Source organism: Salmo trutta, chromosome 24 (genome assembly GCF_901001165.1).
Source record: "Salmo trutta chromosome 24, fSalTru1.1, whole genome shotgun sequence".
Classification (NCBI taxonomy): Eukaryota; Metazoa; Chordata; class Actinopteri; order Salmoniformes; family Salmonidae; genus Salmo; species Salmo trutta.
Window position 1 is genome coordinate 31,480,526 of NC_042980.1, and position 27,989 is coordinate 31,508,514.

The 27,989-nt window shown below is 44.7% G+C and overlaps 1 protein-coding gene across 1 annotated transcript in view; it reads right to left on the minus strand.

The window, feature by feature from the left end:
• Positions 1 to 15,722: 15,722 nt before the first annotated feature.
• Positions 15,723 to 27,989, minus strand: part of LOC115161105 (mannosyl-oligosaccharide 1,2-alpha-mannosidase IB) — a 120,474-nt gene continuing 108,207 nt past the window's right edge. Inside the window, exons 12-14 of the mRNA XM_029711853.1 lie at positions 22,146 to 22,318; positions 18,742 to 18,857; positions 15,723 to 18,507 (exon numbers count right to left, since the gene is read on the minus strand). Coding sequence (XP_029567713.1) covers positions 18,375 to 18,507; positions 18,742 to 18,857; positions 22,146 to 22,318 — 422 coding nt within the window. The 3' untranslated portion in view covers positions 15,723 to 18,374. The remainder of the gene's footprint in view (positions 18,508 to 18,741; positions 18,858 to 22,145; positions 22,319 to 27,989) is intronic.

A 27,989-nucleotide genomic window follows, 5' to 3' on the forward strand; every position in this document is an offset into this window, starting at 1 on the left:
GCTATTGGCCCTTCTGGGTCAATAGAAAGACCTTTGAGAAAAGATTTGTGATGGAGCCTGCTTCAAGGGAGGTTCCAACTCAACATACTCTTCTCATGATGCACTTTCCATATAACTTCTCATTTTGATATATCATGATGTGTAACAGGGGAAGGGAAATTCAAATCTGTCTGACACAATAGATGAGTGACTCACGACAGAGCAGAACAAAAGAAAGCTATTACACACAGTCAAAGACAGTCAGATGTGGCACAGCAGCTGAACAAGAAAATGCGAGAAAAAAAAGACTCAACAGAAAATATAGATATATTGTGAGTGCTTTTGTGAGTGCTTTTGGTGACAAAACTTCCCTTTTTGGAGTTAGCCCCAACCTCTGCCACCATAACCATTCTTCTCCTGGCCACCAACCTCGTAGAAACTCTGATAGAAGTGTCACCAGTTTCAGTTCCAGTTTCAGTTGAACTAGCGGTGATCTATGTTCATCGACTACAGCTCGACTACAGCTCAGCATTTAACACCACAGTATCCTCCAAACTCGTCATTAAGCTCGAGACCCTGGGTCTCGACCCCGCCCTGTGCAACTGGGTCCTGGACTTCCTGATGGGCCGCCCCCAGGTGGTGAGGGTAGGTAACAAATTCTCCACCCCGCTGATCCTCAACACTGAGGCTCCACAAGGGTGTGTTCTCAGCCCTCTCCTGTACTCCCCGTTCACCCATGACTGCGTGGCCATGCACACCTCCAACTCAATCATCAAGTTTGCAGACAACACTACAGTGGTAGGCTTGATTGCCAACAATGACGAGATTGCCTACAGGGAGGAGGTGAGGGCCCTCGGAGTGTGGTGTCAGGAAAATAACCTCACACTCAATGTCAACAAAACAAAGGAGATGATCGTGGACTTCAGGAAACAGCAGAGGCAGCACCGCCCTATCTACATCGACGGGACAGTAGTGGAGAAGGAGGAAAGTTTTAAGTTCCTCGGCGTACACATCACGAACAAACTGAAATGGTCCACACAGACAGCGTGGTGAAGAAGGCGCAGCAGCGCCTCTTCAACCTCAGGAGGCTGAAGAAATTCGGCTTGTCACCAAAAGCACTCACAAACTTTTACAGATGCACAATCGAGAGCATCCTGTCGGGCTATATCACCGCTTGGTACGGCAACTGCCCTGCCCACAACCGTAAGGCTCTCCAGAGGGTAGTGAGGTCTGCACAACGCATCACTGGGGGAAAACTACCTGCCCTCCAGGACACCTACAGCACCCGATGTCACAGGAAGGCCAAAAAGTAATCAAGGACAACAACCACCCGAGCCACTGCCTGTTCACCCCGCTATCATCCAGAAGGCGAGGTCAGTACAGGTGCATCAAAGCTGGAACCGAGAGACTGAAAAACAGCTTCTATCTAAAGGCCATCAGACTGTTAAACAGCCATCACTAACATTGAGTGGCTGCTGCCAACATACTGACTCAACTCAAGCCACTTTAATAATGGGAAAATTGATGTAATACATGTATCACTAGCCACTTTAAACAATGACACTTTATATAATGTTTACATACCCTACATTACTCATCTCATATGTATATACTGTACGCTATACCATCATCTACTGCATCTTGCCTATGCCGTTCGGCCATCGCTCATTCATATATTTTTATGTACATATTCTTATTCATTCCTTTACACTTGTGTGTATAAGGTAGTTGTTATGAAATTGTTAGGTTAGATTAATTATTAGATATTACTGCATGGTCGGAACTAGAAGCACAAGCACTTCGCTACACTCGCATTAACATCTGCTAACCATGTGTATGTGACAAATAACATTTGATTTGATTTGATTTTTTATATGACCCCAAATAACCTGTGCAATGTGCTGACCAGGTATGGCAGGTCATTTCATGTTCCTCATGTTCTGTGTGGGAGGGATGCACTAATGTCTACGGTATGACTACAGTACATTTCAACAAGGCATGGGATACACAACCACAGACACTCCGGAAAAAGTGGCAACACAAAGTAACTAATAACACATGCTACTGTCTCTTCCTCGGTTTTCCTCTCGTCTTCTTTCCCTTTGATTTCAATTGTTGCCCACAATGAAAATGTATTCTACTCTACAGTAAGCCTACATCCACACATTTTTCTGTGAAGGTGCTGGCAATGCTCAGTGGTTTCTTAAAGTGGAGTGTGCATTTTCACATTGTGTAGGAGCTTGAGGGTGAGGTAAATAAGTGTGTGTGTTGTTCACCACAGCTTAAGGAGGTTTGTGTTGCCTTTCTCTCTGGAGTTTCACAGCAATTTTGCACCTGGTTCTTTCGCTCTCTTGGGACTACGCACGTACGCACGCACGCACGCACGCACGCACACACACACACACACACACACACACACACACACACACACACACACACACACACACACACACACACACACACACACACACACAAACTAGTCCTCTAATGACTCATAAGTGGCAGAATTGCGTTTAAACTGACTCTCCAGCCTCTTCTGGCATCGCATCAACTGTGGAAATACAATGCCTCGCTGTATATGCCGGTAAGAGGGGGAGAAGTGAGAAGGCCAATCAGTCATTAATGTACCTCCACTACTTTTGTCCTGATTTAGCCTATATATATAATCAGATGTTAGACATACTTACTCTTTAACCATGATCATTATGGGAAAAAAAACTCAATAAATCAACAAAAGCCTTCCTTTTAACCACTTCAGTCAATCATAGGTTGACCTTTCTTTGGCCTCAGTAGAACAAGAACAATGCATTTGTGTGGAGTGAGTGGGTGCGTTTGTGTGTAGCAGGATGATTATGTGTGCAGTCTAAGTGTATTTATGGCATGAGGAGTGTATGTAGCAGTGTGTAGCAAGAGGATTGTGTGCATAGCAAGACGTGTGTGTGTGGGGCAGGAGTAAGTGTACTGTATGTGTATGTTTTGCAGAGGGTTGCTGTTGATCCTGTAGAGCTCACTGTGTGGAGAGGTAGAAACAGTGCCAGGCGCTGCTGTTTGGCCCTGTGCCAAGTGGATGTGACTCACTGTCCATGCCACGGATGGGTAGGTAGGGGCCATTAACAGATTAAACACACACATACACTCACGCACACACATGGACAGACATGCACAGCAGCCATTAAATTCGCACACACAGTCTTTTGCACAGTAAACACACTCATTATTATGGTGGGAATCAAACCAGTAGGTACACACAAACACACACACACACACACAATTAACACATTAAACACTCCAGTATGTTTGCTGAAGTCCATGCAAATCTCATCTCACTCCACAGCGTGACTCATGCAGTGTCATATTGATAACCCAGCACTTTCTCTTACATCATCAGCAGCCCCCAGGGCTTATTGATTTTCAGTGGCAGTAAACAATGAAATACAAAACATCTTCAGGAAGCCCCCTGGAGAGGATTCTACCACAGACACACAGGTGTGAAGCAGGGAGCCACTTCCTCAGAACTCCAATCTCCATAATGGAGAAAGCCCTGGGCTACGTTCCAGACCTAAAGAAGTGCCTGGTGGTTAGTTAGGGGGCTAAGGATTCAGAATGGGTCTAAGTTGGAGAGGGCAAGACGTTTTCTAATGGAACATACAGTACAGTATAGAACAGTGCGATCCCTTTGTGACATTCCACACTGACTAGGTCAGAGACAACATGTTCATCAAATCTAAATCAAATTTTATTGGTCACATACAGATGGTTAGCAGATGTTAATGCGAATGTAGTGAAATGCTTGTGCTTCTAGTTCCAACCATGCAGTAATATCTAACAAGTAATCTAACAATTGCACAACAACTACCTAATACACACAAATCTAAATAAAGGAAGGGAGTAAGAATATGGACATATAAATATATGGATGAGCGATGAGCGATGACCGAGCAGCATAGGTAAGATGCAATAGATGGTATAGAATACAGTATATACATATGAGATGAGTAATGCAAGATACAGTTGAAGTCGGAGTTTACATACACTTATGTTGGAGTCATTAAAACTCGTTTTTCAAACACTCCACACATTTCTTGTTAACAAACTATAGTTTTGGCAAGTCGGTTAAGACATATACTTTGTGCATGACACGTAATTTTTCCAACAATTGTTTACAGACAGATTATTTCACTTATGATTCACTGTATCACAATTCCAGTGGGTCAGAAGTTTACATACACTAAGTTGACTGTGCCTTTAAACAGCTTGGAAAATTTCAGAAAATTATGTCATGGCTTTAGGAGCTTCTGATAGGCTAATTGACATCATTGGAGTCAATTGGAGGTGTACCTGTGGATGTATTTCAAGGCCTACCTTCAAACTCAGTGCCTCTTTGCTTGACATCATGGGAAAATCAAAAGAAATCGGCCAAGACCTCAGAAAAAAATTGTAGACCTGCACAAGGTTGGTTCATCCTTGGGAGTAATTTCCAAACGCCTCCTAGAGATGAACGTACTTTGGTGCGAACAGTGCAAATCAATCCCAGAACAACAGCAAAGGACCTTGTGAAGATGCTGGAGGAAACAGGTACAAAAGTATCTATATCCACAGTAAAAGGAGTCCTATATCGACATAACCTGAAAGGCCACTCAGCAAGGAAGAAGCCACTGCTCCAAAACCGCCATAAAAAAGCCAGACTACGGTTTGCAACTGCACATGGGGACAAAGATCGTACTTTTTGGAGAAATGTCCTCTGGTCTGATGAAACAAAAATAGAACTGTTTGGTCATAATGATCATCGTTATGTTTGGAGGAAAAAGGGGGAGGCTTGCAAGCCGAAGAACAACATCCCAACCGTGAAGCACGGGGGGGGGGGGGGGGGGGGTTGCTACAGGAGGGACTGGTGCACTTCACAAAATAGATGGCATCATGAGGAGGGAAAAATATGTGGATATATTGAAGCAACATCTCAAGACATCAGTCAGGAAGTTAAAGGTAAGTCGCAAATGGGTCTTCCAAATGAATAATGACCCCAAGCATACTTCCAAAGTTGTGGCAAAATGGCTTAAGGACAACAAAGTCAATGTATTGGAGTGACCATCACAAAGCCCTGACCTCAATCCTATAGAAAATTTGTGGGCAGAACTGAAAAAGCATGTGCGAGCAAGGAGGCATACAAGCCTGACTCAGTTACACCAGCTCTGTCAGGAGGGATGGGCCAAAATTCACCCAACTTATTGTGGGAAGCTTGTGGAAGGCTACCCGAAACGTTTGACCCAAGTTAAACAATTTAAATGCAATGCTACCAAATACTAATTGAGTGTATGTAAACTTCTGACCCACTGGGAATGTGATGAAAGAAATAAAAGCTGAAATAAATTGTTCTCTCTACTATTATTCTGACATTTCACATTCTTAAAATAAAGTGGTGATCCTAACTGACCTAAGACAGGGAATTTTTACTAGGATTAAATGTCAGGAATACTGAGTTTAAATGTATTTGGCTAAGGTGTATGTAAACTTCTGACTTCAACTGCATGTAAACATTATTAAAGTGGCATTATTAAAGTGACTAGTGATCCATTTATTAAAGTGGCCAATGATTTAGAGCCTGTATGTAGGCAGCAGGCCCTCTGTGTCAGTGATGGCTGTTTAACAGTCTGATGGCCTTGAGATAGAAGCTGTTGTTCAGTCTCTCTGTCCCAGCTTTGATGCACCTGTACTGACCTTGCCTTCTGGATGGTAGCGGGGGGAACAGGTAGTGGCTCGGCTGGTTGTTGTTCTTAATGATCTTTTTGGCCTTCCCGTGACATCGGATGCTGTAGGTGTCCTGGAGGGCAGGTAGTTTGCCCTCGGTGATGCGTTGTGCAGACCGCACCACCCTCTGGACAGCCTTGCGGTTGTGGGCAGTGCAGATGCTGTACCAGGTGGTGAAAGAGCCCGGGCAGGATGCTCTCAATTGTGCATCTGTAAAGGTTTGTGAGGGTTTTAGGTGGCAAGCCAAATTTCTTCAGCCTCCTGAGGTTGTAGAGGCGCTGTTGCTCCTTCTTCACCACACTGTCTGTGTGGGTGGACCATTTCAGTTTGTCCGTGATGTGTATGCCGAGGAACTTAAAACTCCCTCTGCTGTTTCCTAAAGTCACGATCATCTCCTTTGTTTTGTTGATGTTGAGTGAGAAGTTGTTTTCCTGACACCACACTCCGAGTGCCCTCACCTCCTCCCTGCAGGCGGTCTCGTCGTTCTTGGTAATCAAGCCCAATACTGTTGTTTCGTCTGCAAACTTGATGATTGAGTTGGAGGCGTGCATGGCCACACAGTCATGGGTGAACAGGGAGTACAGGAGGGGGTTGAGCACGCACCCTTGTGGGGCCCCAGTGTTGAGGATCAGCAGAGTGGAGATGTTGTTTCCTACATTCACCATCTGGGGGTGGCCCGTCAGAAAGTCCAGGACCCATTTGCACAGGGCGGGTTTGAACCCAAGGCCTCAATCTTAATGATGAGCTATGGTGTTGAATGCTGAGCTGTAGTCGATGAACAGCATTCTTACATGAGTATTCCTCTTGTCCAGATGGGATAGGGCAGTGTGCAGAGTGATGGCGATTGCATCGTCTGTGGATATATTGGGTGGTATGCAAATTGAAGTGGGTCTAGTGTGGAAGTTAAGGTGGAGGTGATATGATCCTTGACTAGTCTCTCAAAGCACTTCATGATGACAGAAGTGAGTGCTACGGGGCGATAGTCATTTAGTTCAGTTATCTTTGCCTTCTTGGGTACAGGAACAGTGGTGACCATCTTGAAGCATGTGGGGACCTCAGACTGAGATAGGGAGAGATTGAATATGTCCGTAAACACACCAGCCAGCTGGTCTGCGCATGCTCTGAGGACGTGGCTAGGGATGCCGTCTGGGCCGGCAGCCTTGCGAGGGTTAACACTTTTAAATGTCTTACTCAGGTCGGCCATGGAGAAGGAGAGAGGGGGCCCACAGTCCTTGGTAGCGGGCCATGTTGGTGGCACTGTATTATCCTCAAAGTGGGCAAAGAAGGTGTTTAGTTTGTCTGGAAGCAAGACGTCGGTGTTCGTGACGTGGCTGGTTTTCTTTTAGTGTCCGTATTTGCCTCTAGACCCTGTCACATACGTCTCGTGTCTGAGCCGTTGAATTATGACTCCACTTTGTCCCTGTACCGACATTTCACTTGTTTGATTGCCTTGCGGAGGGAATAACTACACTGTTTATATTCGGCCATATTCCCAGTCATCTTTCCATTTTTAAATGCAGTGGTTTGCGCTTTCAGTTTTGCACGAATACCGCTGTCTATCCACAGTTTCTGGTTAGGGTACGTTTTAATAGTCACAGTGGGTACAACATGTCCGAATCACTTCCTATAACTTGTGCGCTGGGAAGCAAGAACAAAACAAAAAACACGAACAACGCACAGACAGGAAACTGAAACAGAAACAATAACGCCTGGGGAACGCTGCAGGATTTCAGTCCTTCACGGCGTAGTGTGTTACCAATTGTTTTCTTGGTGACTATGATCCCAGCTGCCTTGAGATCATTGACAAGATCCTCCCGTGTAGTTCTGGGGCTTAACTGCATTGGGAAAAGGGCTTAAGTACATTGGGAAAAAGAAAGACGCCTATTGCCCGCACGAGTGCTACAATCAATATGCTGATAGAGTTTAGGTAGCCTTGCTCTCAAATTTGCTTTGTTAAAATTCCCAGCTACAATAAATGCAGCCTCAGGATATATGGTTTTGTTTGCATAGAGTCCAGTGAAGTTCCTTGAGGGCCGTCATGGTATCGGCTTGAGGAGGGATATACACGGCTGTGATAATAACTAACGAGAATATGGTCGGCATTTGATTGTAAGGAATTCTAGGTCAGGTGAACAAAAGAACTTGAGTTCCTGTATGTTGTTACGATTACACCATTAATCATGAAGGATACACCCCTGCCCTTCTTCTTCCCAGAGAGATGTTTATTTCTGTCATTGTGACGCATAAAGAATCAGGCCCCGCTGTAATGCCTTCTGACTGCTATTGGCCCTTTCCTTGCTCAGCAATTGTTTAATAGAGCACAGCTGAAAATAAATGTGGCTGTCACTCTCCATGAAGACAGAGCCACGTTAAGAAAGTGCAGAGGCTGAGGTTACAGAGCCATGAGGTAATCCAGGGGTAAACATACTTACATTGCTGTGAAACAGCTTTGGCTCTAATTGCGGCGCTGAGCTGAGTATAGGCTACAAGGCTTCCCCTTGAACTGAACTTAATGGGGTGTTGAATGAAAGTCAGAGGGCTGAGTTGAAAGAGGTGCATTGGTCTGTTCTGTAGGCCGTCATTGTAAACAAGAATTTGTTCTTAACAGACTTAAAAATAGGTAAATAAAGTATGAGGTTGCTGATTTGAAAGAGGTGCATTGGCCTGTTGTTAGGGGGCTGAGCTGAAAGAGGTGCATTGGCCTGTTGTGAGGGGGCTGAGCTGAAAGAGGTGCATTGGCCTGTTGTGAGGGGGCTGAGCTGAAAGAGGTGCATTGGCCTGTTGTGAGGGGGCTGAGCTGAAAGAGGTGCATTGGCCTGTTGTGAGGGGGCTGAGCGGAAAAAGGTGCATTGGCCTGTTGTGAGGGGGCTGAGCTGAAAGAGGTGCATTGGCCTGTTGTGAGGGGGCTGATTTGAAAGAGGTGCATTGGCCTGTTGTGAGGGGGCTGAGCTGAAAGAGGTGCATTGGCCTGTTGTGAGGGGGCTGAGCGGAAAGAGGTTCATTGGCCTGTTGTGAGGGGGCTGAGCTGAAAGAGGTGCGTTCGTTTGGGTAAGAATGTTGTCTTTTATTGGAATGATCTTCTTGTTGTCACTAGTGTCAAAAGTCACCTTGTCTAACTTGAGCCTCAATGCACATTTTTCTGCAATGACAGCAATTTTCAATCCCCCTTTCACGGGGAGGCACCCATGTAATTATTTGTAAGTAATTTTTCTGATCAATGAGGTAGACAAAATTAGTCTTTCTAGCAAAACCCCTGTTTAACTGATCTTAAATGAAGCCGCAACCCAAAAGGGATCAGTCCCCAGTTCCGACCATTCATTTGGGCGAGCAGAGGTTGACACTTTGTAAATGATAATCACAGAGGAATATTAGTCCCATAAACTGTCGCCTTATGTGGACTCTGTTTGCGTTTTGCCAGCTTTATGGGGACGCGGTCTGTGTTACCAGACCTGTTGCATTAACTCATATTCACCGTCACTTTTTCCAGTAACCTCACTCCAAGCTGTCTGAGAGAGAGAAAGGGGTCCGTTTTTCCTCATGAGAGAAAGGGAAGGATGGAGAATCTTTCTTTCTCCCCTATTTTATGTGTTTATTTTTTTCAAATGTTATTTTTTTATTTTAACCTTTATTTAACTAGGCAAGTCAGTTAAGAACAAATTCTTATTTACAATGACAGCCTACCCGGCCAACCTTGACAATGCTGGGCCAATTGTGTGCCGCCCTATGGGACTCCCAATCACGGCCGGATGTGATGCCGCCTGGATTCGAACCAGTGACGCCTCTTGCACTGAGATGCAGTGCCTTAGACTGCTGCGCCTATACCCTTTGACTATCTCTCCCTCTCTTTTCCTTCCCTCTTATCCCTGCTCTTTCTCTCCCTCCTGCTCTCATTCCCTCACCAATTTGTTGATCCCCCCTCTCTTAACATACAGAGCGGAGACTGAGCCAGATAAAATACTAGGATGACTAATAACATAAACACAGCAGGAACCACAAGCCCAATCCATCAGGGAGGATGTCTCCCAAATATCTCCCACACTCACTACCGTTTTTGTCAATTGTGAACATTTTTGGGGATCTGTATTGAAACATAGCTATGGCAGAACAGCAATGATCAAATACATTTACAGAACTTCTGATAATTTTCTTGCCATAGTACCCGACTTGCATATCTTAGACCACCTTTTGCCAATGTAATCAGTGACTGCAAAATTGGAACCCATTGTTTTCATCAGAAGAGAAATGTGTGCAATTGTGTTCACTGTTTCCATCAATCACTGCACCAATCACCACATCAGTCATACCATGTACAATACTATATATGGAAAGATCTAGGCAATGGAGACAAATTGGTATGATTTTTTACGATATTGCGGACGTGCAGAGATGGAAGATGGGTTACTCCTCAGTCATCATCTCCAACATGTGACCTTCCATCATAGAGCTTTGCTTTGGTGTGGATTGAGGCCTATGCATGTTCAGTCATATCAGTTGTGTTCCTCCATTGAATTCACCTTTCCTTTTTTCTATTGTGGATTGTTTTTCTGTGCACCAATGGAAAGTATAATACAATTTGAGTAAACCAGCCTTTGTATTGATTACATGGAATTGGATTGTGATGATATTGATGAAGGAATCCTGCACACAATGTCAACAGTTATTTAATATAACAAAAATAATTTACAAAAATATCTGATTTGATGTGTATGACATTTTTTGGTGGAATATGCATAAAAGGAGAGTAATTGCCCATAATTCTGCATCTTTGGATAGTTGTACTTCCATTTGATCATCATTTAGTGACTGATCTTACTTCAAATCAAAATCAAATCAAATGTATTTATATAGCCCTTCGTACATCAGCTGAAATCTCAAAGTGCTGTACAGAAACCCAGCCTAAAACCCCAAACAGCAAGCAATGCATGTGAAAGAAGCATGGTGGCTAGGAAAAACTCCCCAGGAAAAACTCCCATGAAAGGCAAAAAACCTAGGAAGAAACCTAGAGAGGAACCAGGCTATGAGTGGTGGCCAGTCCTCTTCTGGCTGTGCCGGGTGGATATTATAACAGAACATGGTCAAGATGTTAAAATGTTCATAAATGACCAGCATGGTCAAATAATAATAATCATAGTAGTTGTCGAGGGTGCAACAAGCACGTCCGGTGAACAGGTCAGGGTTCCATAGCCGCAGGCAGAACAGTTGAAACTGGAGCAGCAGCATGGCCAGGTGGACTGGGGACAGCAAGGAGTCATCATGCCAGGTAGTCCTGAGGCATGGTCCTAGGGCTCAGGTCCTCCGAGAGAAAGAAAGAGAGAAAGAGAGAATTAGAGAGAGCATATATAAATTCACACAGGACACCGGATAAGACAAGAGAAATACTCCAGATGTAACAGACTGACCCTAGCCCCCTGACACATAAACTACTGCAGCTAACCTGTACTCCCGCACACTGACTCTGCACCGGTGCCCCCTGTATATAGCCTCGTTATTCTTGTGTTACTTTTTATTATTACTTTTTATGGGGGGTTGCCCAAAGAGCCATACAAGCTTGAACCGCCACTGTCCAAGTCTTGATGATCATCCAGGTGCTTCCTGGTGCTTTTTGGAAAACTTCAGTCAACTTTTTGGACCAGATGGGTCCCATTATGTCTGGCGAAAACCAAACACTGCATTCCACAGTAAGAACCTCATACCAACAGTCAAGCATGGTGGTGGTAGTGTGATGGTTAAAATTAGGTGAAATAAAACGTTTGTTTTGACTAAGTTACACTACCTAAAAGGTACTCATTTCATGGAACGACCCTTATGTTTTGAAAATAAATGTATTGTTTTGTAAAAGGCCAGTGAGTTCTGTGTCTTGTGGACTCCAAAAAAATGCTTGTCCGTGATTGAGAAAAACTGTAATACACTAAATATGTTTCAGCCCACATGTTAGGGGTGGAAGACATGACTAGGCATTCATAATATTAATTGTATACACATCTATACAGTATTGGTGCAGCAGAAGAACAAATCCTTACTGAACTTTTGATATCCTACGTGGCCCTTGCAAACCAGAGCCAAGAACTGGTATTGACAAATCAGCTTGGTAATTGTCCATCATATAGCACTATATTACGTTTTAATTCAGTGGTATTGCAACAGAGAGTAGCACTATGCTCCCTCCTCTGACCAAGCTGAGGCGTTGCATAGAGTGAAACAGGTGATAGTCAATGAGATCTTCAAAAATATGAACAAGTCTTTCTCAATGTAGAGGAAATGTATGTGGGTGATTTTGCAACTACCGGCACTTTTGGCATTTTTTTTTTTTAATTACGTTTCTTGAAAAATAATTTTATCAACAGAAATACTTTAACAGAAACTGGTATTGGCTGTGACCATTTTATTTGACAATACATGGATTTAACCACATTTTGTGGTTGTAAAGACAATTAGCAAATTTGGGGGATTTAACTGCCAGGCCATAAGGTTTACTTGGTTAATATGATCAGCTGTCATATGATACATTTCAACCACATAATGAGATCTATTCTTTAAAATAGAAGAAAATATAGATCTAGTTATAGGTAATGACAAATAATATTATCTTGACATATTCAAAGTGACTTTTCTTGAAGGTGGAGATATAATATCATACACTCTCCATGTCATATCCTTGTTCTCCACTGCCACTACCCAGTTCTTGTGTGACTTGATGTGTAAAATCTAGAAAAAAATACTAGAATTTATCATTTTGTTCAGTGATGGTAATGACGTAATACTGTGAGGCTGTATTTTGTGTAAAGAAAAGAAGGAATAAATTACTTGTTATGCCCATTAAATGTTTATACAATTTCCATTTCTTTTTTCTAAACAGGTGCACTAAATATTTTCAATTATCAACATATTTTTAAGTGTAATACACATTGCAAAACAGAAATCCAGACAATGCTTTAGAAATTAAACAAAGAAACAAAATTGCAAGCTGAAAAAAAAGGTTACGGTTATTTTAGTGTGTACTTTATACAGTGCATTCAGAAAGTATTCAGACCCCTTGACTTTTTCAACAACAAAAACGTTTCAGCCTTATTCTAAATGGATTAAATAGATTATTTTTCTCTCATCAGTCTACACACAATACCCCATAATGACAAATCAAAAACACGTTTTTAGAAATGTTTGCAAATTTATTACAAATAAAAAACAGAAATATGACATTTCCATAATATTCAGACCCTTTACTCAGTACTTTGTTTAAGCACCTTTGGCAGCGATTACAGCCTTGAGTCTTCTTGGGTACACCTGTATTTGGGGAGTTTCTTCCATTGTTCTCTGCTGATCCTCTTAAGCTCTGTCAGGTTGGATGGGGAGCGTCGCTGCACAGCTATTTTAAAGTCTCTCCAAAGATGTTGGATCGAGTTCAAGTCCGGGCTCTGGCTGGGCCACTCAAGGACATTCAGAGACTTGTCCCGAAGCCACTCCTGCGTTGTGTTGGCTGTGTGCTTAGGGTTGTTGTCCCATTGGAAGGTGAACCTTCACCCCAGTCTGAGGTTCTGAGCGCTCTGGAGCAGGTTTTCATCAAAGATCTCTGTACTTTGCTCCGTTCATCTTTCCCTCGATCCTCCAGTCTCCCAGTCCCTGCCACTGAAAAACTTCCCCACAACATGATGCTGCAACCACCATGCTTCACCGTAGGGATGGTGCCAGGTTTACTTCAGACTTGATGCTTGTCATTCAGGCCAAAGAGTTCAATCTTGGTTTCATCAGACCAGAGAATCTTGTTTCTCATGGTCTGAGAGTCCTTTAGGTGCCTTTTTGTAACCTCCAATTGAGCTGTCACGTGCCTTTTACTGAGGAGTGGCTTCTGTCTGGCCACTCTACAATAATGGCCTGATTGGTGAAGTGCTGCAGAGATGTCCTGGAAGGTTCTCCAATCTCCACAGAGGAACTCTAAAGCTCTGTCAGAGTGACCATTGGGTTCTTGGTCACCTCCCTGACCAAGGACCTTCTCCCCTGATTGCTCAGTTTGGCTGGGCGGCCAGCTCTAGGAAGAGTCTTGGTGGTTCCAAACTTCTTCCATTTAAGAATGATGGAGGCCACTGTGTTCTTGTGGACCTTCAATGCTGCAGGAATTTTTTGGTACCCTTCCCCAGATCTGTGTCTTGACACAATCCTGTCTTGGAGCTCTAAATCAAATACAATTTTATTGGTCACATACACATGGTTAGCAGATGTTAATATACCCCACCTCTTTAAGGAATACCTGGGATAGGATAAAGTAATCCTTCTAACCCCAGCAAAATCTAACCCCCACAAAATCTCACTTGTGTGAAAATGAGAGCACGGGGTGAACTGCTGTGTACTGTATGTATGATGTGAAGAGTGAAATAGGGTTGTTTGCTTGGGACAAGTGTATTTACCCATTCAGATCACTGTAACCTTGGCAGAGTCCCATTCTCGACACACCTGTCCTGTTCCTCCACACACACACACACACACACACACCCTTCCACTCCAGGATGTGTGCAGATGAAGCAGCCTAGAGGAGCAGGACATGGACAACACAAATATTTGAAATAAACCTATGACATTCAGTGGGCCAATAACCAGCGATAGAAATCAATGTCCAAATATTTTCACATGCTCTTTTATTACCCACATCCGACTACTCCCTTCTTCAGGAGCACATCAGTCCAACAGATCCTTAGAACATAATGGAAATGCTTTCCAGGAACAAAGACAAGGTGTATAGTTGATTTACTCATGTGTTTTGCTATGCTGTATTATTGCCAGTACTCTTTCTGGCCATTTGTAAATGCAGTGATGGTACCGGTATGTCTGTAGTGGGTGCATCTCAATAGTTTTAAGTGGCTTTGTTTCTTCTACTGGACAGGTGGAAGCGAAGCACCAGTTTAAACCGCCATAGTGCTTTCACCTGTCCTTTCAGATCAGTGCAGATGAAGAGTGGAAGCCATTTTAGACCATTGAGATGCAGCCTGCGTGTCTGAAAGTCCTAATCTGTAAACTGTATGACACAAGGGTTCTCCTCAGGTCAGATAGATGTTAGGTGGTCAGGCCCTGCTCTGTCTATCCATCCTGGCCTGTCAGCCTGTCACTAAAACTGATGAGACTGATAAATGCGGGGTGGATGAGAGCAGGAGAGTCCGCCATCCCAATCTGGACAGAGGCTGAACAAAATCATTGTAGGAAACATTACTGAACTGCTAAAATTACTAATCTGAACAGAAACGAACATTACATTGGGAAAGATTCTCTGCACTGACATTTTATGACTCATTTAAATAGTATAATCACTTGTCTTCCATCGACACCAGTTGTCATGACATCGGTCATGTCATGATTACTTAATCTAGGCTTTGAACAGGGGTTGTTGAGTGTAGTGGCGCCAAGCAGACATCCGTCAGAAAGTGGGGGGAAGAGAGGGGGCAGTGTGACATGCGGTGGTTTTGTAGGCAGAGGCTGCATGCCAGGGCTGTGACATACCTGTTCCCTGTAACTGTAGGTCTTCCTACTAAGATAACGTGGAGAGCAGGGCAAAAAGGTCCCAGAACCCAACGTCATCAGACAATACACTAAACGTGTAGAGATGATGTGTGCAGGAGTTCTCTTATAAAGAATTGAACTGCGGAACTCTATGTCCCTGGCAGCACCACGAGACAGAACACAGGTGTGCTCATCTTTTGGGACTGGAATTATAACACCAAGCAGTGATCTCTGCCGAGCATCAGATCAAGGTTTTGGTGTTGAACGTCTGAAATAGGATCTTAAAATCTGTGAAATCAATGAAACGTTATTGTTAAGCATTAGCTGTTGAATTTATGTTTTGTTAATCAAGACTGCCCCCTCAGGACAGGAGCTGAAAGAGAAGACTTGACTTCACCTTCTATAAAGAGGTACAGTAAAAAGGTGCTGAACACCACAAGCTAACACCTGCATGTAAACGTCATTAGATAAGGGAACAGAATGAACAACAGGTAACAAACATCACCAATACACCGTTTTAGTTATTCTGTTCACTTTTCATAACATCTTTATTGAATTTGTGTCTCATTTAAACATATTTACATGTCTCTTTTTGTTCAGTAAAAATACAAATACAGAACAGTTTTTTTTTCAAAATCAACATCCTCACGGCGACTGACAGCGCCAAAGGAGGCCTGGGCTTCCTCCCCAGACAGAAAGAAGTAATGTCAGAGAGTAAGGTGGGGGCAGGGGGGGCAAACAGTGATACATATACTTCATAACGTTCTACACCAGTAGGCTGCTGCTACTGCCTCCACCACTAGAAGGAGACACTGAGCTGCCAACAGATGGGGACAGGGGGAGGGATAGCTGGGGAGAAAGAGACAAATAGAAAATTGTAGGGATATGAAGGAGTAGAAAGGGTGTGACAGAGTAAAACGAGGTAGAGGAAAAAGGAATGGTGAGATGGAGGGACAGGTGTTATATAGGTGCAGCCAGGTGGTACTCAGTTAACACATGGGTAATGAGTGACAGAAACCAATCAATTAGCTAAAAAGAGACTCACATTGTATGGCTTTATTGATTGGCAAGGTGAGTGGTTCTGTAATCAGCCCATCATCATCATTGTGGCTCTGCTAGAGGGACAGCAGGGTGGCTGTGCTAGAGGGACAGCAGGGTGGCTCTGCTAGAGGGACAGCAGGGTGGCTCTGCTAGAGGGACAGCAGGGTGGCTCTGCTAGAGGGACAGCAGGGTGGCTCTGCTAGAGGGACAGCAGGGTGGCTCTGCTAGAGGGACAGCAGGGTGGCTCTGCTAGAGGGACAGCAGGGTGGCTCTGCTAGAGGGACAGCAGGGTGGCTCTGCTAGAGGGACAGCAGGGTGGCTCTGCTAGAGGGACAGCAGGGTGGCTCTGCTAGAGGGACAGCAGGGTGGCTGTGCTAAAGGGACAGCAGGGTGGCTCTGCTAGAGGGACAGCAGGGTGGCTCTGCTAGAGGGACAGCAGGATGGCTCATAGAAAAGGAACTGGTGTATGAATAACTTTTTGTAAAAAAATGATAATGAAAAAGCACAGTATTGGCGAAAGGCATCACATTGTAACACTTGATAAGGCTTTAAAATAATGTATAGGTCCAACAAAAATGTTATTTCTTTCAGGGTACCCTTCTATTTCCTAGTGTTACCTTCAGCCCCCTAAACCTAAAGTATCCCCCTCCCCATCAACACACCAATCACAGATTCATCACTGAACACAGCAGACTTCCTTGCGTTCCATCTACTGTTGCAGAAACCACATTCACACAAAACACAATAGATCCATTTAGAACACACAAGTCCATAGAGAATGAATGCCATAACATTCAACATGCACTCATTGCACAGGTGACTGAGGCCAAGTCCTAATTTGCAAGTGGTGATTAGAATAAGAACAAGAAACAGTTTGGGTAGAATCCTATCAGCAGGGTGAGGAGTTGTTCCTGAAGAGTAAGAACTCCAGGCCCTACCCATCAGTGGCAGTGCAACACTATGGGTCCATGTCAAAAGACACAGATTATAAATGGAGGGCTTTGTGTCTTCAGCTCCGACAGTGGTGTAACTCTTTTCCCTCTTAGTAATACAAACAACAAAGTGCATAACAATTTATCTATAGGGGCCATTTAATCAGCAGACAGAAAACACTGCCAAAACAAGCCTTGTCCCAATCTGTCTGTGGAGTGGTAGTGATTTATGGAAAAGACAGGAACGGAAGTTTACCAGATCAGAAAGGCGTGATTGGAGAAGTGAAGAAGAATGACAAGAAAGAGAAGATGGAGGGAGTTGGAATGGTGTGATAAGACAAGGTAGAGATGCAGCATCGGTTGAATAGCAGCAACAACATGAGGCCAGGCTAAGCTATGCCACCTGCTAATCATAAGAGATGGAAGGAGAGGGAGATAGAGAGAGAGTGTGTGACAGAAAGAGACAAAAGAGTAGAAAGAGGAGAAAGTATACAGAAACGGCAGAATGTAGCAGAGAATGCTATGGAAAATAGTTCCATATCACCAGTCCACTTTTCAAAGGTTCCAGAAGGGTAGGCATGAAGCCGTTGCTCCCGTCCACAAAGTGACACTGATACAGTTCCAGGTCAAAGTTCAGAGTAAGACAGTAAACAGGAAATGGCAGAAGGACTAGGACGGTCGCAGTCTGTCGTGTCCCCGCCAATCAGCGTCCAGGACACAGAATGACAAAAGAAAACAAACCCCATAGATCCCATAGTCTTCAGTTTGACTGTCAGTCTGTCTAATCAGTCTGTCTGAACATACACATCCCTTCAGAGGAAGGTCCATCTGTCTGTCTGTTCGTACACACTGTCTTGCTCCTATGTGCGTCCATTATGAGACAGTTTGGCCAAAACAAATCAAGCTTCCTGATTGTGGCTCTGTGTTTCAACAAAAAAGTCACGCCGAATAGGAGGACTTCCCAGTCAATCACAAAAGTGGAACGCACCCTCCGTCCTGACGATAAGCAGAGAGAGCTATAGAAAGAGTACGAGCCAGAGAATTAAAGAGCGAGTGAGAAAGGCTATTGTTTCAGTGCCCTCCACTCTGCAGTGGTCTGAGCTCTCTCCTTCTGCAGTCTGTAGCAGTGAGAGGGAGAGATGGAGGCAGGCAGGGCCGCTGTGGCCCCCTGGAGGTCTGGAGGCCCCCTGGTCTCTACCGCTGGCCCTGGCTCCCTGGGAGGGTGAGGTTGGCAAGGTGCAGTACCGGCAGGGGGTGGGCCTCCGTGTTGAACACCCAGCTCTCCAAAGGCATCAGGTCATCACTGGAGAACAACAGGTACAGATACCTGGAGAAGAGAGAGGGAGGGGGAAAGAGGAGGGAGAGCAGACAATATTCAGCTGCTATATTCTGTTCATCAGTGCTGTAGTAGTGTTTGTGAACAGCAACAAGCAGAACGACCAGCGGGGGGGAGCAGAGCACACAGTTCCAGTGCATTCTGGGGGCTGCCAGGACATTCCCATCTCATACCAACTGGAAGTGAATGAACATTACACAGAGGAGCAAATAGAGGAAGACTTACTTGAGCGTCTCGGCCAGGAAGAAGCTCTGCTGAACATCGTCGTAGGTTGGGTTGGACGAGTAGACGTCCTTGACCCCAGAGAACCCACCGCTGACCCTGCAGTACTTATCAATGGCCTGGAGGGGGAGACCGAGAGCAGCACTTAATTACCACACATTCACATTAGTCATTTACATTACAGTAATTTACATTACAGTAATTTACAATTTAATCAGGAGATGGGTAGACTCTTATCCCATTAAAACACTGTTTAAGGAGGAGACATTCTATCCATCACCACTCTAGTCTAAACTGGGTATGTGATGAATAACATTTGATTTAAAATCACTTAGTTTTAATTGAGATTTGAAGGGAATGTCTCCATCTGTGACCTCAGTCAAAGTGTTAGAGCTGTGATTTTACAATGCACAGAGTATTTCTTTTCTGAAGTGTCCAGACAGAGTTGATCAGTTTTCTTTTTAAAATCTCTTCTTCCCTCCTCTGCACCGCATCAGGTGTAATTCAAGGGAGGGTAAAGATGGTGGATCTGTTAATTGACACAGTAAGATGAGTTTGTCTCTCTCCCTCTATCGGTACTTGTCTTGTTCTCTCTTAATGTCCCTCTATTAGTCAGTAGCTGTCAGCAGAATCTCTCTAAAGGAGATGGAACTAATTTACATTTTTCATGGACCACCGCATCCGATGTGTGTGCGCGCGTTTGTCCTTCTGAACACACACACGCACACGCACACACACACACACACACACACACACACACACACACACACACACACACACACACACACACACACACACACACACTCCTAGACTGCCTCTCTACTTCAGGCCTGGGCACAACCACATACGCACATCACAACTACCCAGCCACACGCACACCTGAACTAGAATCCAGTCCTAATACCATCTGGGTTAATAAAGTGTGTGAGTCTGTTTCTCTTCTATCTGGAGGAGAAGGGTGTGTGTGTGTGTACAGCTGCTCTCTACTGGGCTCATTTCACAGGGCCGTGCACTACAACAGCTGGGCCGACAAACCTCAACACACATGACTCGCACACGCTTAGACGAGGTAGGATGAAGTTGCCCCTAGACATTGATCTTAGATGTTCTCACTAATGGTCAGGCTTAGGACTTAGGAAGGTAAGCTGGCTACTACACAGAGCCTCAGGTAAAATAGTAGGAGTGTGTGTGTGTGTGAGATCAAACGTGAGCTGATGTGACGGTGTAGGAGCACTAGAGACAGGTAGGGGGATCAAACTGTATAGAACTGCCAGGTGATTTTCATCACAACAGGAGAAAGAGAGTACGAGACGGGGGCAGAAAGAGGTAGAGAGGGAGGGAAGCAGGGAGGGGTAAGAGAGGGGAGGAGAGAAAAGGAGAGAGAGTGAGAGGAGGAGAGGAAAGGAGAAAGAGTGAGAGGAGGAGAGGAAAGGAGAAAGAGTGAGAGGAGGAGAGGAAAGGAAGAGCATGAGAGGAGGAGAGGAAAGGAGAGAGCGTAAGAGAGGGGAAGAGAGGAAAGGAGAGAGCGTAAGAGAGGAGGAGAGGAAAGGAGACAGCGTAAGAGAGGAGGAGAGGAAAGGAGAGAGCGTAAGAGAGGGGAAGAGAGTAAGAGAGGGGAAGAGAGGAAAGGAGAGAGCATGAGAGAGGAGGAGGGGAAAGGAGAAAGAGTAAGAGGAGGAGAGGAAAGGAAGAGCGTAAGAGAGGAGGAGAGGAAAGGAGAGAGCGTGAGAGAGGGGAGGAAAGGAGAGAGCGTGAGAGAGGAGGAGGGGAAAGGAGAGAGCGTAAGAGGAAAGGAGAGAGTAAGAGAGGGGAAGAGAGGAAATGAGAGAGCATGAGAGAGGAGGAGGGGAAAGGAGAGCGCGTAAGAGGGGGAAGAGAGGAATAGAGAGAGAGTAAGAGAGGGGAAGAGAGGAAAGGAGAGAGCGTGAGAGAGAGGAGGAAAGGAGAGAGCGTGAGAGAGGGGAGGAAAGGAGAGAGCGTGAGAGAGGGGAGGAAAGGAGAGAGCGTGAGAGAGGAGGAGGGGAAAGGAGAGAGCGTGAGAGAGGGGAGGAAAGGAGAGAGTAAGAGAAAGGAAAGGAGAGGAAAGGAGACAGCGTAAGAGAGGAGGAGAGGAAAGGAGAGAGCGTACGAGGAGGAGAGGAAAGGAGAGAGCGTAAGAGAGAGGAGGAGAGGAAAGGAGAGAGCGTAAGAGAGGAGGAGAGGAAAGGAGAGAGCGTAAGAGAGGAGGAGAGGAAAGGAGAGAGCGTAAGAGAGGAGGAGAGGAAAGGAGAGAGCGTAAGAGAGGAGGAGAGGAAAGGAGAGAGCGTAAGAGAGGAGGAGAGGAAAGGAGAGAGCGTAAGAGAGGAGGAGAGGAAAGGAGAGAGCGTAAGAGAGGAGGAGAGGAAAGGAGAGAGCGTAAGAGAGGAGGAGAGGAAAGGAGAGAGCGTAAGAGAGAGGAGAGGAAAGGAGAGAGGTTAAGAGGAGAAGAGGAAAGGAGAGAGGGTAAGAGGAGAGGAAAGGAGAGAGCGTATGAGAGAGGAGAGGAAAGGAGAAGCTTTAAAAAAAAAGCAGAGAGCGTAAGAGGAAAGGAAAGGAGAGAGCGTAAGAGGAAAGGAAAGGAGAGAGCGTAAGAGGAAAGGAAAGGAGAGAGCATAAGAGGAAAGGAGAGAGCGTAAGAGGAAAGGAGAGAGCGTAAGAGGAAAGGAGAGTGCGTAAGAGGAAAGGAGAGAGCGTCAGAGGAAAGGAGAGAGCGTCAGAGAGGAGGAGAGGAAAGGAGAGAGATGTGCATGGTGCAGAGGAGCAGTCGAGGTTAGAACAAAGAAGAGAACTCCCTCATCTCCACTCAGTCACTCGGGCTGAGGGAGGCTGCATTCAGACCCACAACAACAGCTCTTAAGAGCACCAACACAAACACACAGGAACAGATCGAGAGAGGGGAAACAGGAGAGGAGATAAGCGAGGAGGGGGGGAAGAGGGAGAGGAGAATAGAGCGACAGAGGGAGATAAGACAGGTGAATGGTGGCGAGAAGGAGGAGAGATTGAGAAAGGAAGTGAAAAATGAAAGAGCAGAGTGATTGAGAGGAGGATGAAGAGAAAGCAGAGGTAGAAGAGTGTTTCACTTTGACCGTTGAAAATAAAAGCCTTAAAATGGAACAGAGATGGAAAAAAGAGGATTATAACTGGAGAGAATAAATGAGAAAAAGGAGTTCTCTGTTCTCAAGTAGCATTAGTCTGTTGTCACTGATCCGCTCTCTTTTTTAAGTTACAAAGGGTCAATGCACTTATCCAATTCTTTCAGATGTACACTGGTACAGAGAAGGTACTGCTAGGGGTCAGGAGGTGATAGGGGATTGGGCATGATGGATCAGTAAAAGCATAAGGGCAATATCATAGTAGTAATAGTTTGGAGTGATTTTCCAGTGGCTCACCTGGGCTGCTTCCCAGCCCCATTGCCTGTACTTGGGGTCGTGGGTGAACCTCCACATGTACCAGTAGGTCTCGATGACCTCTGGCCTCAGGATGTAGTACTTCTCATTCTGACGTACTGCCACTGCCTCCAGACCACTGTCAAACTTAAAGGCCTCCGGACCCAGCTTCAACACTACAGAGAGAGGGAGGGAGAGATATTCAATATCCATTAATTTTCCTGGTTTAGCATAAGTACACAACATATTTCCTGCCAATTAAACATTTAGAGTAATAGGAGCAGATTACAGTGATCAAGTAGCAGCCAGGAGACTTTTGACAGATTTGTTCTGCACGCCTTGTCACTGTGGATGGAAGCCAGAGACCACTGGATTCAGGTTGCAAAGGGTTGGAAACTTTCCGGTAAATTTTGGGAATTTTGCTTAGCTAGGGGGAAGTATTTTCACGGCCGGATGAAAAACGTACCCAATTTGAACAGGTTACTACTCTGGCCCAGAATAGAATAGAATAGAATATGCATATTATTAGTAGATTTGGATAGAAAACACGCTGAAGTTTCTAAAACTGTTTGAATGGCGTCTGTGAGTATAACAGAACTCATATGGCAGGCAAAAACCTGAGAAAAAGTCAAGCAGGAAGTTGAATATCTGAGGTTGTAGTTTTGTCAAGTGATTGCCTTGACTGTATACAGTGACTTAGGGTTCATTTTACACTTCCTAAAGCTTCCACTAGATGTCAGCAGTCTTTAGAACGGTGTTTGAAGATTCTATGGTGAATTTGATGGGAATTACAGCACAAGGAAGTAGGTGTCCCATTATAAGGCATGGGCTCAGTCACGCGCAATGACTTGGGAGCGAGCTGAGTTCATATTCACTGCTAAAGAGAACGGATAGGTCCGGTTGGAATTTTATTCAAGATATATGATAAAAGCAACCTAAAGATTGATTCTATACATCGTTTGACATGTTTCTACAAACTGTAGTATAACTTTTTGGACTTTTCGTCTGGACTAAGTAAGCATGCGCGTTGTGGATTTGGATAGTGAACCTAACGCGCGAACAAAATTGATTATTTGGACATATATATATGAACTTTATCGAACATTTATTGTGGAGCTGGGGTTCCTGGGAGTGCCTTCTGATGAAGATAATCAAAGGTAAGTGAATATTTATAATGTCATTTCTTAGTTTTATTGACTCCAAGATGGCGGGTTTCTGTTTGCTTGTTACTGGTGTCTTCTGGGCTGTACTCAGATTATTGCAAATTGTGCTTTCGCCGTGAACCTTTTTTAAAATCTGACAAAGCGATTACATTTAGGAGAAGTGTATCTATAATTCTGTGCATAACACTTCTATATTGATCAAACATTTTGATGAGTATTTCTGTAATATGTGAGCTCATTGTGCTGATTCACCGGTAGGTTTGGAGGGAAAACATTTCTCAACATTATGCGCCAATGTAAAATGCTGTTTTTGGATATAAATATGAACTTTATCGAGCAAAACATACATGTATTGTGTAACATAATGTCCTAGGAGTGTCATCTGATGAAGATCGTCAAAGGTTAGTGCATCATTTAGCTGTGTTTTGGGTTTTTGTGATGCATCTAGTTGCTTGGAAAATGGCTGTGTAATTATTTTTGTCAATGTACTCTCCTAACATAATCTAATTTTATGCTTTCGCCGTAAAGCCTTTTTGAAATCGGACAATGTGGTTGGATTTACGAGAAGTTTATCTTTAAAATGGTGTAAAATAGCTGATTGTTTGGGAAAATGGAATTATGAGATTTTAGCTGTTTTGAATTTGGCCCTCTGATTTTCCACTGGCTGTTGTCAAAATCAATCCCGTTAACGGGATAAGAACAGGAAGGGGTCCCCTAGAGGTTAAATTCATGGGATAGACATAAGGCAATTCTATTTCAATTCATATATTGGTTAGCCTTCCCTATAGCCTTCCCTGTAGCATGGTGTTTGCAACGCCAGGGTTGTGGGTTCGATTCCCACAGGGGGCCAGCACAGGAAAAAAAAAAATGTATGAAAGGAAATGTATGGATAAGAGCGTCTGCTAAATGACTAAAATGTAAATGTAAACTATCCCCAATTCAATGGAATTGCAACCCTCTGCATGCACAGTGCACTCTTCCATCAGATGTACAGCTGATTCTCAATATCTTGCACACTAATGAGATGCTATTGAGCCCACACTACTACACTGTCTGAGCCAAGGACTACATGCTTTCTGTTAAGTTTTGATTACAATACTGGGTGGGGTGAATATATTTTATAGGACATACATGATTTTTTATTAACTAGTAAATACAAGCCTACAGCAAAGTGTGTTTAAATCATTTCTAACTTGTTCACAATTTCTGATAGTTTGTTTTTGCTACCATGTGGGTTTTAGCTTGCTTGAGCCTGCTAACTGAGGAGTGTTAATTCACCTGTTTCCATACATGTTTCATTTTAAAACATGTATCTTACAAAGGAGTTGTTTAATCTAACTGCTTAACTAGCGTGGAATTGCATTTTTATTTTTTTAATTCATTTTCCCCCTAATCTTCACAGGAAAATGCCACGGGCACTATCTGATGTGTGGAGACATTTCACTGTAGCTAATGTAGAAGGAAAAGCTGTGTACATATGCAAATACTGTGCCAAATCATATGTGAAGAATGCAACACAGATGCAGAATCATCTGGCCAAGTGCATAAAGTTCCCTCAGCTCTCACAACAAGCAACCTCTGACAAAAGTCCCTCTACTTCTATTCGAGGTGAAAATGATGAATCAGACACCTTATCGATAGCAACAACTCACGGTCCTCCTGGAATCAGACGTTTTTTTGACTCAATGGAGGAACGTTGTCAGAGAAATGCTGATTAATGTGTATACAACTGGTTCACCTCTGATGCTCACAGGCAGAGTGTATTGGAAGAGGTTTCTGAATGTTCTTCGCCCAGCATACACCCCTCCAACCAGACATGCTTGATCTACTCATTTGCTGGATGCAGAGTTCAGCATAGTTCAAGTGAAGGTCAAGCAAATAATAGAGAAAGTAGACTGTATTGCAATCATCTCTGATGGGTGGTCAAATGTTGTTGGGCAAAGAATAATTAACTCCATCTCCACCCCTCAACCAGTATTCTACAAGAGCACAGACACAAGGGACAACAGACACACCGGTCTCTACATTGCAGATGAGCTGAAGACAGTCATCAATGACCTTGGACCACAGGAGGTATTTGCACTGGTGACAGACAATGCTGTGAACATGAAGGATGCTTGGTCTAAAGTGGAGGAGTCCTAGCCTCACATCACACCCATTGGCTGTGCTGTTCATGCATTTAATCTGCTCCTCAAGGACATCATGGCACTGAACAATGGATGCACTCTACAAGAGAGCCAAGGAAATGGTTAGGTATGAAGGGTCATCAAGTTATAGCAGCAATCTACGTCACCAAGCAAAGTGAGAAGAATAAGATCACCACATTGAAGCTGCCCAGCAACAACAGTTGGAGTGGTGTTGTCATCATGTTTGACATCTCCTGGAGGGAAAGTAATCTCTCCAAGAAATGGCCATATCACAGGCTGCCAATAGGGACAGCCCCATCAAGAGGATCCTCCTGGATGATGTATTTTGGGAGAGAGTGGTAAGCAGCCTGAAACTCCTAAAACCTATAGCAGTAGCCATTGCACGGCTTGAGGGAGACAATGCCATCCTGTCTGATGTTCAGACTCTGCTTGCAGATGTAAGAGAAGAAATCCATACCGAAACTGCAGTTCTGAAATATACTGCTCAAAAAAATAAAGGGAACACTTAAACAACACAATGTAACTCCAAGTCAATCACACTTCTGTGAAATCAAACTGTCCACTTAGGAAGCAACACTGATTGACAATAAATTTCACATGCTGTTGTGCAAATGGAATAGACAACAGGTGGTAATTATAGGCAATAAGCAAGACACCCCCAATAAAGGAGTGGTTCTGCAGGTGGTAACCACAGACCACTTCTCAGTTCCTATGCTTCCTGGCTGATGTTTTGGTCACTTCTGAATGCTGGCGGTGCTTTCACTCTAGTGGTAGCATGAGACGGAGTCTACAACCCACACAAGTGGCTCAGGTAGTGCAGCTCATCCAGGATGGCATATCAATGCGAGCTGAGGCAAGAAGGTTTGCTGTGTCTGTCAGCGTAGTGTCCAGAGCATGGAGGCGCTACCAGGAGACAGGCCAGTACATCAGGAGACGTGGAGGAGGCCGTAGGAGGGCAACAACCCAGCAGCAGGACCGCTACCTCCGCCTTTGTGTAAGGAGGAGCAGGAGGAGCACTGCCAGAGCCCTGCAAAATGACCTCCAGCAGGCCACAAATGTGCATGTGTCTGCTCAAACGGTCAGAAACAGACTCCATGAGGGTGGTATGAGGGCCCGACGTCCACAGGTGGGGGTTGTGCTTACAGCCCAACACTGTGCAGGACGTTTGGCATTTGCCAGAGAACACCAAGATTGGCAAATTCGCCACTGGCGCCCTGTGCTCTTCACAGATGAAAGCAGGTTCACACTGAGCACGTGACAGACGTGGCAGAGTCTGGAGACGCCGTGGAGAACGTTCTGCTGCCTGCAACATCCTCCAGCATGACCGGTTTGGCGGTGGGTCAGTCATGGTGTGGGGTGGCATTTCTTTGGGGGACCGCACAGCCCTCCATGTGCTCGCCAGAGGTAGCCTGACTGCCATTAGGTACCAAGATGAGATCCTCAGACCCCTTGTGAGACCATATGCTGGTGCGGTTGGCCCTGGGTTCCTCCTAATGCAAGACAATGCTAGACCTCATGTGGCTGGAGTGTGTCAGCAGTTCCTGCAAGAGGAAGGCATTGATGCTATGGACCGCCCGTTCCCCAGACCTGAATCCAATTGAGCACATCTGGGACATCATGTCTCGCTCCATCCACCAACGCCACGTTGCACCACAGACTGTCCAGGAGTTGGCGGATGCTTTAGTCCAGGTCTGGGAGGAGATCCCTCAGGAGACCATCCGCCACCTCATCAGGAGCATGCCCAGGCGTTGTAGGGAGGTCATACAGGCACGTGGAGGCAACACACTACTGAGCCTCATTTTGACTTGTTTTAAGGACATTACATCAAAGTTGGATCAGCCTGTAGTGTGGTTTTCCACTTTAATTTTGAGTGTGACTCCAAATCCAGACCTCCATGGGTTGATAAATTGGATTTCCATTGATTATTTTTGTGTGATTTTGTTGTCAGCACATTCAACTATGTAAAGAAAAAAGTATTTAATAAGATTATTTATTTCATTCAGATCTAGAATGTGTTGTTTAAGTGTTCCCTTTATTTTTTTGAGCAGTGTATATCAAAAAGCGTGAAGACTTCTGCCTGAAGCCCATACACGCCGCAGCGTACATGTTGGACCCCAAGTACACTGGCAAGAGCATCCTGTCTGGTGCAGAGATCAACAAGGCCTATGGTGTCATCACTACTGTGTCTCGCCACCTTGGCCTGGATGAGGGCGAGGTTCTTGGCAGTCTGGTGAAGTACACTTCCAAGCAAGGGCTTTGGGATGGAGATGCAATATGGCAGTCGTGCCAACATATCTCAACAGCCACCTGGTGGAAGGGACATTGTGGATCTGAGGATCTTTCCCCTGTTGCCTACATCATCCTCCAAATCCCAGCAACATCAGCCGCCTCAGAGCACAACTGGTCTTTGTTTGGGAACACACACACCAAAGCTCACAACAGGGTGACCAATACAATGGTTGAAACATTGGTGGCCATCCGGGCAAATTTGAGGCTTTTTGAGCCTGACAACGAGCCATCCTCAACAAGGTTGGAAA